The 17,109-nt window shown below is 43.7% G+C and overlaps 1 protein-coding gene across 1 annotated transcript; it reads right to left on the minus strand.

Annotated features, from left to right (window-relative positions):
• Positions 1–1,076: 1,076 nt before the first annotated feature.
• MCTP1 (multiple C2 and transmembrane domain containing 1) lies at positions 1,077–12,188 on the minus strand. Its single transcript, XM_030467653.1, has 4 exons — positions 12,093–12,188; positions 8,321–8,430; positions 3,630–3,727; positions 1,077–1,319 (listed from the first exon to the last, which is right to left on the minus strand). The coding sequence occupies exons 1-4, from the start codon at positions 12,179–12,181 to the stop codon at positions 1,248–1,250; spliced, it is 369 nt and encodes a 122-aa protein (XP_030323513.1). The 5' UTR covers positions 12,182–12,188; the 3' UTR covers positions 1,077–1,247.
• Between the last annotated feature and the right edge of the window lie 4,921 nt (positions 12,189–17,109).

Below are 17,109 nucleotides of genomic sequence, written 5' to 3' on the forward strand. Positions count from 1 at the left end.
GCAGTCCCTTAGGAATGAAATCTCTGCTCACTAGGTGGGGAGCTGAGTATGGATGTTGACATGCAGCTATGAGAATATATCCCCAAGTACTCATTTATGCAGTGGCCACTAAGACATTTGAAATGTAAACGTTTCTTGCCTACGTCCCATGTAATTTATAAAATAATGCAGATTCCATGCAGTAGGGCACAACTGTTATCAGAAGAACAGACTACATTATTAGCTAAGGAAATAAAACTGGTATTATCAGTTTTACCACAGCTGCATTTTTGTCCTCTACACTATAATTCACACTGGCAACAGGTAAATGTGTTATATCATAAAGCTTATTAATATGATCTCGTGGTTTGAAAGCAAAAACATTTTCTGCAAGACTTCCATATTAAAATAGCCATGTGCACAAAAGGTGTTCATAGCACGACACCCAAAGCAATATGGAGTTAGTTTGATAGTATTTCCATCACAGCAGAACTATGAACTTCATTCACTGAACTATGTAGTACAAACGAAGATTACTGGTACACATAGAAAAATCAGATAGGCAATTAGTTACAAACCTGGCAGTATTTTGAAATAGGCAGAGATTTTGAGGTCTTATAATGGAATGATAAAAACAGCAGGAACCTCTGTTGGGAGCTCCAGAAAGAGATTTGCACTTGGTGTTTCTCATTATCTTATAAGCAGCCCCACTGCACAGGAAAATGTTTCACCAGGAGTTAACATCAGGGTCTGGAGTTCAAAAAAATCTGCTAAAACTTAAGTGCAGTAGGCTCCACTGCATTGTATTTCCATTTGAAATGTATAAAACATAGAAAATAGTAACGGTGACTTACTGGATAAAAATATTGATGCTCACAAATAAAATCCGACCGAATACTTTCAGCCAGATTTAAATTTTACACCTTTTGCAGATTTAGTCGGCATGATTTGAGTATTTCAGGTACCTCTGACCATCAAGTAGCTGTGCATAATGATAATTTCAGACTCTACTGATTCTTAGGCTGTTTCTAACAAGGCTGTCAAATGGCAAAAGCTCTACTAGAAACCTTTGTCAAATGTGTCTTTACAGTGCGAGAAATATCTTCAATGAGAAATGCCTTTTTACAGTATTTACAAAATCCCCCCATTAGATAAAAAGGCAAAATAAATAAGAGGCTTAGAGAAAGGAAACACTGCTTAGGCTGCAGGGTTTTTCTTTTTATCTTCCCCCCCCACCAGATGTGAGTCTCCCCAACATGTGGAGCTGGCTAGGTAGGGTTGTTTTTCTTCCTCTTGCTTGGGCTGTGACTGGGGTCTTGTTTCAGTTCCTGGTACTGCACCTGTTTAAACACAATTTTCAGAAAGAAACTGGTCAGGTGGTACTTGTTAGAGGAAAAAAAATCTATTTTTTTTCTTCAGGTAGAAAAAAATAAAAATAAAAAATAAAAAAAAAGAAGGCAAAAGAAAACTATCCCCCTGCAAACTATGTGGGATTTGCAGCTGTGATTCAGCACCAGCAGCCTGGGAAAACTGCATGAGGAAAATCCTGGAAACCAAGCTATGTTCTCAGGTAAGCTCTAAGAAGGCTGCTTGGTTTGTTTTCTCCGTGGTTTGTTTTATTCCATGGAATAAACAGCATCCCCTTTCAGTGAATGTTCTTTGCAATTTCTCTTTACAACTTGCTTGTTCTCCAAGGCTGCCACAGAGGGGACCAGATGCAGAGTGTGGGTACATCCACCCATACCTCCTGTTTGAGCCAGATCTGGATGAAAAAATCTAACTGGAAATCTTGGGATCTACAAAATCTTTGTGATACTGGGGGGGGGATTTACAGACACGAGTTTATCCCAGTGCTTGCACCTTCTGCTGGGGTTGCCCAACTGCAGCCCTGCTCTGGAGCCAGAGGGAGAGAGTTGGAGGTGTTCAGGAAAGGAGAAGGAGAAGGGAGAAGGAAAAGGGAGATGGGAGGAGGAAAAGGAGGAGGAGAAGGAGAAGGAGGAAGAGGAGGAAAAGAGGAGGAGGAGGAGCGGGAGGGGGATGAGGGGAATGAGGAGGAGGAGAAGGAGAAGGAGAAGGAGAAGGAGAAGGAGAAGGAGAAGGAGAAGGAGAAGGAGAAGGAGAAGGAGAAGGAGAAGGAGAAGGAGAAAGAAGGAGAAGGAGAAGGAGAAGGAGAAGGAGAAGGAGAAGGAGAAGGAGAAGGAGAAGGAGAAGGGAGAAGGAAAAGGGAGAAGGGAGAAGGAAGAGGAGGAGGAGAAGGAGGAGGAGGAGGAAAGAAATGAGGAGGAGTGGGAGGGGGATGAGGGGAATGAGGAGGAGGAGAAGGAGAAGGAGAAGGGAGAAGGAGAAGAGAGAAAAAGGTCCTGGAGAGACCTTAGAGCACCTTCCAGTGCCTGAAGGGGCTCCAGGAAAGCTGGGGAGGGACTTGGGACAAGGGCCTGGAGGGATGGGACCCTCTGAGGGGGAAGGGTTTGGAGCTGGGAGAGGGGAGATGGAGAGGAGAAATCCTTTGGGGTGAGGGTGCTGAGCCCCTGGGTGCCCCCAGAAGCTGTGGCTGCCCCATCCCTGGCAGTGCTGAAGGTTGGATGGGGCTTGGAGCACCCTGGGCTGTGAGAGGGGTCCCTGGATTGTCCAGGTGGGACTGGATGAACTTTAAGGTCCCCTCCAACCCAAACCCTTCCATGATTCCTTGCTGATAAAGTCAAGGAGCATTAATCATGGTTGCCTCATCCCTGGAAGCTTTCATGGACACCTTGGATGGGGCTTGGAGCACCCTGGGCTGGGGGAGGTGTCTTTATGTTAACCACTAACTTTAAGTAGTTAAAGGTCACCGTGCCTATGCAGGTGGGTGGGATCTTGATGATCTTTAAGGTCCCTTCCATCTCAAGCCAATCTGGGATTCTGTGATTCTATGACTCACAGGGTGTGGGAGGTTTCTTAATACAAACTCCAGGACTTGCTGCCACCTCCCAAATACTTTTCTTTTTACTGATTGTTCCTAAGCACCCTCAAACACACGACCAATCTAGCAGCTAATTCCTCTCTTGAAAAATCTATCAGCCTCCTCAAGGTTCGTGGTCTATTCCCAGCTTGACTCTGCAGCTTCTTTGTGACAAAGAATATCAAGTTGAATCAAATTAACTCCTTTTAAATGTCTTTAAAAAAAAATCCCAAAACCTCAAAAAAACCCCAAAACCAAAAAACCCAAACAAAAATAAATTCATTGTGGATGTTTGACCCTGTCTGGCTGTCAGGACCAGCTGGTCCATCACTCCCTTCGTCATCTGCACAGGGGAAAAAAGTTATAATGAGAGGTTCCTGGGTCGAGATAAGGACAGGGAGATCTCTCACCATTAAGATCATGGCTAGATCAGAGCTGACTTGCTGCAATTAGTTAATTAACTACCAAGTTAGTGGGGCTGAGGTGTCAGGTCTTCACATATTGTCTCTGCAGCTCCTTGCTCCTGAGGGACAGGACTCCTCATGCCCTTCCCCTGCACTCCTTCCAAGGGCTGCCCCAGGCTGGGTCCCTTCCAGCTACTGACAGAAGCTGCCTCTGTAGCCCTGCCCTGCTACCAAAACCTTGCCCAGGACAATGGTGATGCCAGACACCAAACTGAGCACCAGATGAGCACTTAGAGAAATGCACACACCAGCTGCACATCTGAAGGAACTCTGGAGAGAAAGTCAAGCAGCTCGTTGTTGTCGATTGCGTACGGACTTCGGAGCTTCTTGGTGAACTTGTTGATGCCTGTAAAGGTGAAAGTTCAACAGTTACTGTAATTAAAAAGAAAAAAAAGATGTTGGCAAAGTCCTAGAAAAGTTTTTAGGATCCATTTCCACATCTGACATTAGCAGTGAATGAATGAATGAATGAATGAATGAAACGTAAGCTTGGGCTCTAAAACTCAGAATCTGCTGCTTTAGTTCCTGCTGCTTCACTGTGCAAAAAAGTTCCAGAGACCTCTTCAAATTCCTTTTATAGGTTTGTTTTTTGGTTTTTTGTGTTTTTTTCAGTGGGCTTTATTTGGTTTTTTGTTTTGTTTTGGTTTTTGTGTGTTTTCTTTTGGTTTTGGCTTTTTTTTGTTTTGGTTGGTTTGCTTTGGTTTGCTTTGGTTCGGTTTTGGTTTGGTTTTTTTTTTGTTTGTTTGTTTTCTTTTTCTGGTTTTTAGGAAACTAATAGAAACTATGATTATTATCTGGGGGCTGCAAAATATAGAGGAATAAAATGTAGTCTGTTTCTGTAGAAGAAAAGATGATCAGTAAGGAGTAATCAAGTGGGACAGAGGATTCAGCTCAGACACAAAGGAAATCTTTCCAGTGTTAAGGATGGAGAAACACCTGGGGAGCCATGAAGTCTGCATCAAGTGAAGACTCTGGGGCAAGTTTACACAAACCTCTGTCAGGGAATGGCAGATACAGATGTGTGATTCTGTGTGATTCTGTGATGTCTCCAGCAGACACCATGGTCCTACAGTGCCTACTGACAATCAGTGTTCAAAAGCACAAAGAAAACTCTCCCCAAATGAAGCAGAAAGCAGGTTTTAAATAAAATTTGTTTTCTCATGGTTATGCACCCTGTCAGGCTCTTGTATTTTTCCCATGAGAGCTTCATCCATGTGCTCTGGGATGAAGCAGGGCATGATGATGTAAACTGCAGAGACCTGGTGGCCAAGCTTCTATGAAACCTTCAGCAAGGGCAGAAAGCTTCAGGATGGAGTCTTCAGGCTGCACTCTTGCCTCCTGCTGCACAAATCCCTCCCCTGCAGTGCTGGGTCCAGGTCTGGAGTCCCCAGCATCAGAAGGACACAGAGCTCCTGGAACACATCCAGAGCAGAGCCCCTGAAATGCTCAGAGGGCTGAGCAGCTCCCTGGGAAGCCAGGCTGAGGGATTGGGGTTGTTCAGCCTGGAGAAGAGGAGGCTCCCAGGGGAGCTCAGAGCAACCTTCCAATATCTGAAGGGGCTCCAAGAAAGCTGGGGGAGGGCTTTGGACACGGGGGGGTAGGGAGAGGAGAAGAGGAAAGGGTTTAAAATGGGAGAGGGGAGATTGGGGTTGGACATGAGGAAGAAATCCTTGGCCCAGGTTGCCCCCAGAAGCTGTGACTGCCCCATCCCTGGCAGTGCTGAAGGTTGGATGGGGCTTGGAGCACCCTGGGCTGGGGAGGGGTCCCTGGATTGTCCAGCTGGGACTGGATGAGCTTTAAGGTCCCCTCCAACCCAAACCCTTCCATGATTCCTTGCTGATAAAGTCAAGGAGCTTTAATTATGGTTTCCTCATCCCTGGAAGCTTTCATGGACACCTTGGATGGGGCTTGGAGCACCCTGGGCTGTGGGAGGGGTCCCTGACCATGACGGGGGGTTGGGATTGTGTGGTCTTTAAGGTCCCCTCCAACCCAAACGATTCTATGAAGTTTGCTCTTGGAACTTCCACAGATGCCTGAAACCAGAAAACAACAGCCTGGGTTCTCTCTCTGTCAAAGTACTGGAGTCTGTTGCAACACATCTATGCCTCAGGAGGGAAGGAGCTGTCACCTTTCTCTGCTGAACACAAGATGGTCCATCCCATCCTTCCTGCTGTGTTGGACCACTCTGCTGGACCACCCCCTCCTTCAGCCCTGGCAGTGTCCAAGGTTGGATGGGGCTTGGAGCACCCTGAGCTTTGGGAAGGGTCCCTGACCATGATAGCAGGGGTGGCATTGGGTGAGCTTTAAGGTCCTTTCCCATCCAAACCATTCTATGATTCTATTAAATTCTCAGTTCCACTGTGCATATGGGAGATGCTGCCCCCCCCCCCTCCCCCCCTTTGATCAGGTGGTTGAACAGTGGCTTCTGAGAAAGTGCATCTGAGATCCAACACCTTTGTTTCAGAAGACTCTATGCATGAGGACAAGGAACTCGAGTTCTGCCCCAATGTCCATTGCACGTGATCCCTGAACCACACATGTGTGAATCTGGGAGGTGAAGCTGTGTCCCTTTGTCTACCTGACAAAAAGAGTGCCAGACACCTCGTGAAAGTAAATCATGAGTAAATCATGGTTAAGGACTGCAAAAAGCAAACAGCTGAGCAGATGAGATGGGGCACTCCAGAAGTAAAACACAGCAACAAGGGGATTCTGGGTCCCTCAGTTTAGGAAGGATATCGAGGTCCTGGAGCAGGTCCAAAGGAGGGCAACCAGGCTGGTGAAGGGACTCGAGCACAGACCATATGGGGAGAGGCTGAGGGAGCTGGGGCTGTTCAGCCTGAAGAAGAGGAGGCTCAGGGGAGACCTCATCACTCTCTACAACTCCCTGAAAGGAGGTTGGAGCCAGGGGGGGTTGGGCTCTTTTCCCAGGCAATTCTCAGCAAGACAAGAGGGCAGGGTCTCAAGTTGTGCCAGGGGAGGTTTAGGTTGGAGATGAGAAAGAATTTCTTTCTGGAGAGGGTGATCAGGCATTGGAATGGGCTGCCCAGGGAAGTAGTGGATTCTCCGTGTCTGGAGATCTTTCCAAAGAGCCTGGATGTGGCACTGAGTGCCATGGGCTGGGAACTGCAGCAGGACTGGATCAAGGGTTGGACTTGATGAGCTCTGAGGTCCCTTCCAACCCAGCCAGTTCTGTGATTCTATGATTAGGTCCTTTCCAAAAGCTTGAAAAGTTTCTAATTGAAATAATACTTCCTTATACTCTTTTTCCATATAAACAGCTGCTGCCAGCACTCTGCAGATGGGATCAGAATGCAGAAGTGGCTCCTGCTCTGCCATGGCTAACACACCACATATTGAGGGACCAGCAGTCTCCATGGGGAGTAACATGGCCAAAAAGGAAAGAACTGAGGGTTTCTTGCTTGGGTACTCCCTAGGGAGGTGCAGGAGAAAGGCAGCTATACAAAAGACCAGGCATAACATTTAAAAAATTCTCATTTTAAACCCCCTGCCTTGAAGTCTTACCTAGTTAGACTGGCTAATTTGGGAGCAGGGTGGGAAGAGATTTGGGGGCTGGGTGTGTGAAAGAGAACAAGGTGGATTCACAATAACCTTTGGCTACTGGGTGGGCATGGACTCCAGTCTGGAAGTCTTTACCTCAAACAGAGACATTTTAGGGCAGTTTGACCCCTCCTGGGACACGTGGCAGGGGCTCTTCAAACAGCAGTGCTGGCTGCATAGCTTTGTGGGTCTGGGAGGGTGCTACCATCTCAGGCTCATGAATGAAATCAAGGGGATGAATGAGATCAAGGCTACAAGATGTCAGTTTTTCCTGAAAAATGAGACAAAAGGGGCACAGACCAAGGACTTCAAAGTTCATGAACAAGAGTCCTACTTCCTTCCTGCTAGGCAGAATGAAACTGGGGGAACAAGCTAAGAGTTTGGGATAGACTAAAGGAACACAGGGTATGTGGGGGACAAGTGAAATTCGCAGACAGGAAAAGAAGTTGGTTTTTGTTTTTTAGTTACATACTAAAAAAAAACAAAAAAAGAAAATACATTAAAGCCCTCCATATTGTTTCATCTCCATTTTCCACAGTCTGCTACATTTGCTTTTGAAGACTCTTTAAGAATAACACTATATACTGACTGATACGTTACAAAAATATTCTTTGGAGTCACTTCAGTGATTTTACATCTTCTCTTGAGTTCAGAGGGTTATCACAAAGGCTGCCTTTTCCTCAGGCAGAAAATCCAGCCATGGAATTAGTTGAGACAATGCTCATCACAAGTCTGAATAAGGGACACGGCTGCTGGTAGTGCAAAATACATAAAAATGTGCAAATGAAACCCTGGGGCATCACTAACAACAGATGTGGCAATGGTAGCTGTTTAAAATCAGTATAAAGAATAAATATAAGGACAAGCAGTGAGAGCCTGGATCAATCACCATTCCACCCTTCTCTCAGCCTCTGTTATTATCAGCCAGACAAATACCACAAACACCTTTCCATGGGACTAAAGGTGACCCCTCAAACAGGTTTCTTGTGGCTATGTTTACACAGGCTTTCACAAGATAAAGTACTGCAGTAAAAAAGGCATATTGTCCTAAATGCACCACATAGTTTGAAATGCCTCTGTTTGTGTATAAGTGGTGAAAATAAATCAGAGTAATATCTAGACAATGCTACACTTTGATATATGAAGGATCCTCATGGCTACATGTTTATAGTATGATGAAGCCTAGAATGCCAGACAAGAAAAATGTATTTTGCAGGTGGGCCTAAATCTTTACACAGTTGTGATTTTTAACTAACCTGTCTGTTTCCATCATGGGGCAGCTTCATGACCATAAATATAGAAAAGTACTGACAATGTAAGTCATCCCTTAAAAAACAGTTTTTTCTAAGTGGTGCAGACAGTTAAAAAAGGGTTTACTTACCCCAGACAAGGACAATGTATCTCAGTGGAACAAAATACAGGATGATGGTGAAGATGGAGAGGGCCACAATTGCCAGCCAGCTCAGGAATGGGACAGTCCAGTTGAATGTACTAAAAGAAAGGTTAATAAAAGTCATCATGATGGTCACCCAACAGAAGAACAAATAAAGGGGGGAGAAGTGCCAGTTCTCATCTGTGAGAACAAGCTGGAGCTATAGGTGTGGATGCTGTGCATCAGGGTGAGGTTGAGCCTGGACCCATTCCCAGGGGAAGCCAAAGGGGGTTCTGCCTTATCCTCCAGCCCATGGAATGGCATCTCCCCTGGCCCAGCTGCTAACATCTGCCAGAAGAGGCTCTGCTCCAGTTTTCCAACTGGTCCCAGCTTCAGCATCATGCAAGACACTCACATCTCCTTTCTTCATTCACTACAGGCACAGAGGAAGGATACAACACTTGAAAGTGTTCTGCAGTAGCCAGAGGCTGAGCAGGGACCTTCCCCTCTGCTTGATGAGGCCAGGAATCCTCTTTTTTTGGGGGTAAATTCAGGGAAAGGCAAGTGCGCAGGTATGCAAAACTGGAAACTCATCCATACACCCAAGGAGGATGGGACCAGTCTTTTTTCAGGGGTGCCCAGTGACAGAAAAAGGTACCAGGCAGAACTTCCATCTAGATATGAAGAAGAACTTGTTTACTGTGAGGCTAATGGACATGTCCATCTCTGGAGACATCCCAGACTCATCTGGACAGCATCCTGTGCAACCTGCTCTGGGTGAAGCTGCCCTGGCACAGGGGGCTGGGACCAGATCATCTCCAGAGGTCCCTACTAATCCCTAACACTCTGTGACCCTGTGGTTAGGCAAGAGAAAGGGACAGAAGAGCTCTGGAGAGAGGGATAATGCAAGACTGGTGGGTGAAAGAAGGAAATAAGCATGGTTTGGGTGGAAAAAAAGTAAATTAAGAAAAAAATGACAAAAGGAGATAAAAAAAGAAGGGAATGTTGTAATACAAAATACATTACAGGAAAGGCAAAGAAAAAATTTCTAATTCTAGAAAAAAAATCACATCAAGATTATTCATTTATGGATACAGGAAGAGAACTTCTGGGGTGCCCCCAGAGTTTTAGAACATCAGATTTAAAAAAAAAAAAGTCCTAGATAAAAACATCTGTTCTTAAAAAAAACTAATTAAAATTAAAAAATTTTAATCACTGTCCAAACCGTGATTAAAAAAACCCCACAACCTGCTGATCACCTTGCTTTTCAGAGGTTGAGGTGTGGGCAGAGAGGGGGTGGAAGCCAAAGAGCAGCATCCATGCTGCAGCTCCCCAACCTCCATGCACAGGGAAAGAGAAGGGGGCCAACCCCTATGGATGTCCCACAGCAACACTGCTGGGAGGGAGTTTGTCCCAATGGGATTGCCCACAAAGGGCTGAAGGTGTGGAATGACATTTATCCAGAAGGAAAACGTGGCTTTGGCTCTAAACAGCTTGAGGGTACTCTTTATAAAAAAGTATTACTGCTAGCTCCAGGCCCAATCCCTGTGATTACATTGTTTTGGCTTCTCTGGCTGAATAATTGCAATTATCTGAATTGCTAGCCATATTTTTTTCATAATGAGCTCTGGCTTCCTCTTGTTTATTTGTCTTCTCTTCTCCCTGGCAATTCTGACATCTCTCCAGAGTGAACATTATGTTAGTGTCACTTGGTGCCGGATCACCCCCTTTCTCCTCAGGGGACACCTGCTCTTTTCCCCTCTCCTGCCTGTGTTTGGGATGAACAGAAGGTTGAGGGTCTGCTCGTGTTCCTGTGACTGGGCTGTGTGCAATGGATCACAGACATGCCATGTGTGGGAACACTGGCTCCCTGCTCAGCAAACCTCCTTCTGTGCTCTGTTAGCACAGCACTCAGTACAGGTTTCCCATTATAGTTTTGTTTTTTTTTTCTTTTTTTTAGGGACAAATGACAAGGATTTATAGGAAGATTGAGTCTTCACTCCGTTTAGAAAACTCTGTTGCTCTTGTGTGGTGTGCAATGGAGAAAAAAAAAAACCTTCCAAAATGTGCAATTAGGGAAAACTTAATCATTGGGGCAGCTCCCAAGAACAGCCCTGGGATAAAAGATTTCTTCTTCCAGGGAGGGAGCCTCACTTTGCTTCTCTGGAAATATGGTGCCACGTGATGTGCTTGTGCCTGTCCCTGATGCTGTGGATCTGCCCTGCCTTGAGTGTCCCCATGGCAATGCTCCCCAGGATTCCCCATCAGGGGATTTGCTCTTAAATGCATACATGGCAACCTCCTCTTCATCCTCATTCTGGTGTGCTTGCCATTGATGAGAGGGTTAGGGGGAAAAAGAAAAGAGAAGAAACCCCCAGAAAACAGAAAAAAGAAAAAAGAAGAGAAAAGAAGGAAACAAGAAAAACGAAGAAAGAAAAAGGGAAAAGGGAAAAAGAAAAAAAAAAAAGGAAGAAAAAAGAAGAAAGAAGAAGGAAAAAAGAAGAAAAGAGAAAGAAGAAAGAGAAAAAAGAAAAATTAAAAAAGAAAAAAGGAAAAAGAAAAAGAAGAAAGAAAAAAAGAAAAAAAGGAAAAAGGAAAGAGCAAGAAGGAAGAAAAAAAAAAGACCCAAAGAAAGAAAAAGGAAGAAAAGAGAAAAAAGAAGAAGGAAAAAAGAAAAAGGAAAAAAGAAAAAGGAAGAAAGAAGAAAGAAAAGGAAAAAAAAAAAAAAAGGGACAGTCCTCATGTTTCCTACAAGCTGACCTCCCCCTGAGGCATCAATTCCCTAACATTCAGTTCCAGATTTTGGGCCTGTATCCTTTGCACAGACCATGGATCCAGAACAGCGTCAAGCTGCAGATGGCACCAGCTCTGGACCAGATGCTCCATCAGGTGCCTGGTGCTTGTAGGTGAGACCCAGAGGAAGGGAACACAAAGCTCTGACTCCTGTCAGACACTTTGCTTCACAACAAAAACTTCTGCAAAGCTTTTCCATGAGTGGCTCCCAGGTCATCTCTCTAGAAACCACAGTGGCAGTGGATCAAGGGCTTGGAATTGATCTCAGGGGTCCTTTCCAACAAGGCTGATCCTATGAACTTCTATGAACTCCTCCTCCAGTCCCCTTTGCCTGCAGCAGAAAGGTGGGAACAGCACCCATCCAGCAAGGCTGAGATGCTCCTGGCTTTTGGGGAGCAGGAATCCAAAGCCATTCCTGTCCCTGCCTCCCAGCTGATGGCATCTTCTGACCTTAAATAATAAACCCTAAACTGCTGTCTGCTGACCATGCCAGAAATTCACCAAACTTCCTGCAATAAATCCCAGAACCTCTCCTGCCTGAGGCCTGAATTTGTTTGCAATTCCTATGTATCATGAATACAAATTGCAAATGTTCCAGAAGGAAAGGTTTTGCTAACTCACAGAAGTACAACACTTCCACCAACTGAACACCTGTATGTTCCCCTTATTTGCTCCTTATTTGCTTCTTCTATTACTTTTACATAAGTACTGTTAAGCCTCACAACAAGCTGCTCTTTCTGTTTTACTGCAAAGACTTAGTTCTGACTTTTCCCCCCAGTCAAAACGCGTCTAAATTCCAAAATTAACCCAACAAGGTTTGAGTTCACTGAGGGCCTCCAGAAAGAAATGCAAATATAGGAGAGTTTCAACAATGCATCATCCAAAAAATTAAAAATAAATTATAATAAATGTCTTACACTTTGTTTCTCAGCTTGGAAAATATACCAACAATATTGGAGAGCAATCCAGCACCCTTGTCATCACTTACTTCTTGATCCTTTCTCCCAAGGAAGCCACTTCATCAAGAATATTCTGGACACTGACACACACCTCCTGGATGGCATAGATTCTGTTCATAAATCCTTTTTTTTCACCATCCTACAGAAAAGTAACAGAAGCAGTTAAAATAAAAAGAATTTCTGACTGTCAGAAAAGAACCATGGATCAGTTCAGTTGCGAAAGTACTTGTGTGATGGATTAATATAAAAATATCTGGCAGAATGGACAATCTGATTTTTTTGGTTTGGTTTTTTTTTTTTTTGAGTATTTGTAGGGTTTTTATTTCACTTGTAGGGTTTTTATTTGTCACTTAAATAGTGCATATTGACTGAACTTCTCTTGTCACTGCATTAGTTTCGAAACACAACCTTCTATAAGCCAGGTCTCTGGTTTATGAACATGCTGAAGGTACCAACCTCATATGTTGTGCATTCCCTCTCTAACTCATCAGTCACAAAGTGGGATAAGGAAGTTCCCTGGGATGCTGCAGTGGTTCCTGCACTGATGGAGGCACCAGGAAAGTCAGCAAGAAAACAGAAAACCCCAGATCCTGCAGCTATGAACCTCTCTGGGATCAACATGTGCTGAAGGTCTCAGATGTACTGCTGGTCCATGTCACCATCTCTTCTAAATCCCTGATTGTCTGGTGAGGAATATTTTTCCTTGATAACATTCAACATGAAATATATGGGAGATGTTGCTCCAGCTGCCTTTGTTACACAGTTAGTGCAGCCTGTGGCTCCAAAAGCATGGAAAAGGCTAGCTATGGACACAGTGAAAGGGTCATTGCAGAAATAATTTAATTCCCTCTGCTTACTCAGTTTTCTATACATTTTTGGACCTTTGTTGACAAGGCCATCGATTTATGGTGATGTGGAAGTCTTATCACAGTTGCATTTCTGTTAAGTTTATCAAGAGTCTTTGTGTCTCCTAAAATGTGGGCATTTTTTTAAACAACAGATTCAACTTTTGTGCCTCGAAAGCAGGACACATCTTCTGGGGCCTCTGATAGATCTGCCATCAGCAAATGCTCTCCTCCTGTCTGCCAGCTCCAACAGACTTTACCCTCCTAGAAGAATCCAAGAAGGTGCTGCCTGGGTCCATCAACCCATCCCATGGATTATTCCTCAGCTGGGCCTCCTCCCTCCCTGACAGCCTGTGTTTTATTCCCCCAAAAGCTTTGCATATTTAAATCCAAGCTACTTGTAATGTGAAACCCATGCAGAGCCAACAGCACTCTCACAAAAGTGCCACATTATTTGGGTTTCAAATGAAGCATCACCACTAAAATTTGTTTTCATTTTTTTCCCTGCCTACACACATCAAAAGTTTATGTTCAACATGCCCAATGGATTGCTACACTTATTATCCTGACATCTAGTTTGAACTTCATTGGTGTTTCCTCAGCAACAACAAGAAAAACAACAAAAAAAACCCACAAAGAAAGCTCAGACAAGAAATGGAAATATAAAGATTTCAAGATTTTCAAAATAATGGATTAAAAAGTTATTCAACATTTTACCACCACAAATCACACAATTCAACAGTCTCTCTAATTAACTCCAAAGTCCAGCACCTAGGAAATGAGCATCTGTTGCATTTAATTTTTCTTTCTTCTCCTGATATTTAATTGGCAGAACATATATTGGTTCACTTGCTGTCATTTTTGTTTTCTTAATAGAACAGAACATCATTTAACTTATAATCATCTGGAGTGACTTCACAAACACTGGTGCTGCAACGATGCTGTCAAGAAGTCTCATGAGGATGTTGGGAAGTTTTGAGCTACAGAACAGAGTTTGTCTAAAAATGAACAATCTAAGACAGACAGGCAGGAACAACAAAACTTCTTCCAGGTCTGAGTACAGAGGAGCAAAACACCCAGTTCCTCAGGCAGCATGAAAGATTTTAAAACCTCAGTCAAGATTAATAATTATAATTAATGATAAAGTAAGAATTATTTTTGTTTTTTTAGGATAACCATAAGCACAACCAACTCCATCCCCTGCAGTGAGTCACTTGTGAATTATTGTTATTTCTGTACCATCTGTTACATCCTTAAAGCTTTGGCAATGGGAGCATCACTATCCACAGGAATGCAGCTTCTGAGGAGGTGCAGTGCATACCCAGAGTATTTAATCTGTCATCAGGGAAGGGATACCTGCTGTATTCCTGCACAAACATACTTCCAAGTACTGGAAAAACAGGAAAACAACCTGTTTTCTCATCTAGCAGGTGGAATAATAAAAAAAAAAAGCCATACAGAAATGACAGGTATTTTGCTGGTTTTCAAACATGCATACACTTTGCCTCTTCGGTTTCTTTTGACAGATTCTGCTTCAATTGTGAAGTTACCTTGATTTGTAATTAAGTTGTGTGAGGAAAGAAGTCACTGTAACAAAGCCAGCACCTTCCTGACATCTCCAGAACTCAGCTGGGATTATGTTGTCTTTACAAATATTTTACTATACCAACTTGTACCTCTTCTTGAAAATACTTAAATCTGATTTAAGTTGTTCCCTAAAAACAAAAAAACAAACCCCCCCAAAACCCAAACAAACAAGAAACCCCACAAACACCCAAAATATAAGAAAAAGATGGAGAGACAGAGAAAAGAAGAAGAAAAAAATCACTATTTCCACACTTCTGCACCTTCTGAGCTCAAACTAAATTTGGTGACATACTCCAAGGAAGGAACAGACAAAACAACACAGGACAGACAAGGTGGTCAGAAGGATCAGGGCTGGGCTTTGCTTAAACTAATTCCACATGCCCTACAACTTTTAGCTGTTTTTTATTTCCTGCTCCAAAGATTTGTGGAGAAAATAACCTGGGCTCAGGAAAAGCTGCATTTATTTTCTTCCAGCAAGGCCCTGTGTTAGCAAATACAACATATGAGCCACCTTGAGTGTACCAAGGTTCTTAATAATCCATTTTTCAAACAATGCTGGTATTTCCTTTCCAAAGAAAGATGGGTTGTGACTGGAATCAATTTCATCGTTTTCATGGCTACAATTCTGGAAATAATTGCCATTTAAATAGTAGATGAAATTTATTATACAAAGCTAACAACAGCTTTATTACTATTTAATTTCTGTGATTTGTTTGTTTGCAGGAGGCTCAGGTTATCTGAGAAGCAAGGTGTTTGCTAGGGGATGGCTTTTAGCATAAACTGTGAAAGCAAAGTCAAATTAATGTTGATATTCTGAGCTGCATTCATGAAAGGCAATGAACCCAGTGTGAGCACTGAGACCATCTCCTCCTCCTCCTCCTTCATATGAAATTGTAGATTACAGATTGAAATACTGCTTGGTCAATAATAGTTGCCCCTTCTATGCTGATTTTTAACCATAACAATATTTTACATTTGGTGAAACCAAAGTAAATGAAGCAGATGACTGCCCCCAGCCTTTATGGAATTAATTCCCATGAAACCTTGATTACCACCCACGTTGCTTCCAAGCCCATGATAAAATAGGGTGATTTAGGAAAGGATTACATCTCTAATGGCAAGCCTTTCTCTTCCCCAGGTTAAAGTGCATTTACAAAACAAGGATTTAAAAGCCAGGAGAAATAAGTAAGTCATAATTAAAAGCAACTGATGAAGTTAATAGAATTAAGCCTGGTGAAAACAAGAAAAACAAAACAACAAAACTTTAAGTGAGGCTTTTTTAGTGAAGAGAATAAAACTATTTTATGATGGACAGGTGTCCTGTTGATAGGTGCTAAGCTGAAGATAAAGACATAGATCATAAAAACAAAAAATCATAGGAGAGTTTCAAGAACAGAAGTAAAATCTGAAAAGTTGAGAAGATGCTGTCTGGGAATGACAGGGACTCCAGTCAGATGCTGCAAACTACATTTTGTTGCCTGAGTTGGTATGAAAGCTCAACTCTGTACAACCCAAAGTGGCTGAGGCAAAGCCAGGCTAAACTGTGATGGGTTCAGAGAGAGGGTGTGAAACCACCACTGAAAGCAAGGGTGTTCCCCTGGTATTCTGTGTCTCCTGTGGCCCTGTCACTATCAGAAGACAAATGCATTTTCTTTGCTTGTGTCATGCTGGACTAATGGTGGCCAAAAACACAGCCCTGGAGCTCTCAGTGAGGAACCTTTTACCCCTAGGAACAAACCCATAAACCTCCAGTCCTTGAGTAGCAAAATAACACTTCCATGAGGAAACAATGAGGATTATTTATGAGGATGATGAAGGGACTGGAACACCTTGTCTGATGAAGAAAGGCTGAGAGAGCTGGGGCTGTTTGGTCTGGAGAGGAGAAGCTGAGAGGGGCTGTGATGAATGTGTATAAATAGCTGAGGGATGGGAACCAAGGGAGGGACAACCTCTGCTCACTTGTGCCTGTAACAGGACACACGGGGCAATGGGTTCAAGATAAAGCCTGGGAAGTTCCATCCCAACGTGAGGAAGAATTTCTTTCCTGTAAGGGTTACAGAGCCCTGGCCCAGGCTGCCCAGTGAGGTTCTGGAGTCTCCTTCTCTGGAGCCTTTCCAGACCCATCTGGATGCATTTCTGAGTGACCTGATCCAGTGTTGGTCCTGCTCTGGCAGAGGGTTGGACTCCATGGTCTTTTCCAACCCCTCACATTCTATGATTAGTTTAACTAATAATTGCTCTGCAAAGCACACCCAAGCCATAAGCCCCATGTTGATCCCTGACAGGACTCTCAGCCATGTCAGCATTCTGTGAGACCTCCCCTTGGAGACCACCAAGTGGGTCTAGAAGTGTGAGTTAGGAATGCATCAGCCTTTAGTGTCAGAATTCATTAAAACCTCCTAGGGAGGACGTGCAGGCACACTGCTGAAGACATCCCACAGTCTGGCCACTGCTCAGAAACCTGTCCCTGGAGATTAATGTCCTCAGCAATTATCTTCCTGACTGACCTCTGCTTTATGGGAAAGTCACTCAGGAGAAGCTAGAAAGCCAACACTATTCTAGCTCTGGAGGCAACTGATCTGCTCCAGGTCTTCTGAACCCCTATCAAAAGTCT

Source organism: Calypte anna, chromosome Z (genome assembly GCF_003957555.1).
Source record: "Calypte anna isolate BGI_N300 chromosome Z, bCalAnn1_v1.p, whole genome shotgun sequence".
Classification (NCBI taxonomy): Eukaryota; Metazoa; Chordata; class Aves; order Apodiformes; family Trochilidae; genus Calypte; species Calypte anna.

What these genes read in the sequence shown, in the direction of transcription:
- MCTP1 (XM_030467653.1), bottom strand. Translation starts at nt 12,181, where the DNA reads ATGAACAGAATCTATGCCATCCAGGAGGTGTGTGTCAGTGTCCAGAAT. An exon ending in ATACATTGTCCTTGTCTGGG is followed by an intron (nt 3,728 to 8,320) that starts GTAAGTAAACCC and finishes TCACCTTTACAG; the next exon opens with GCATCAACAAGTTCACCAAG. An exon ending in TTCCTTCAGATGTGCAGCTG is followed by an intron (nt 1,320 to 3,629) that starts GTGTGTGCATTT and finishes GTGTTTAAACAG; the next exon opens with GTGCAGTACCAGGAACTGAA.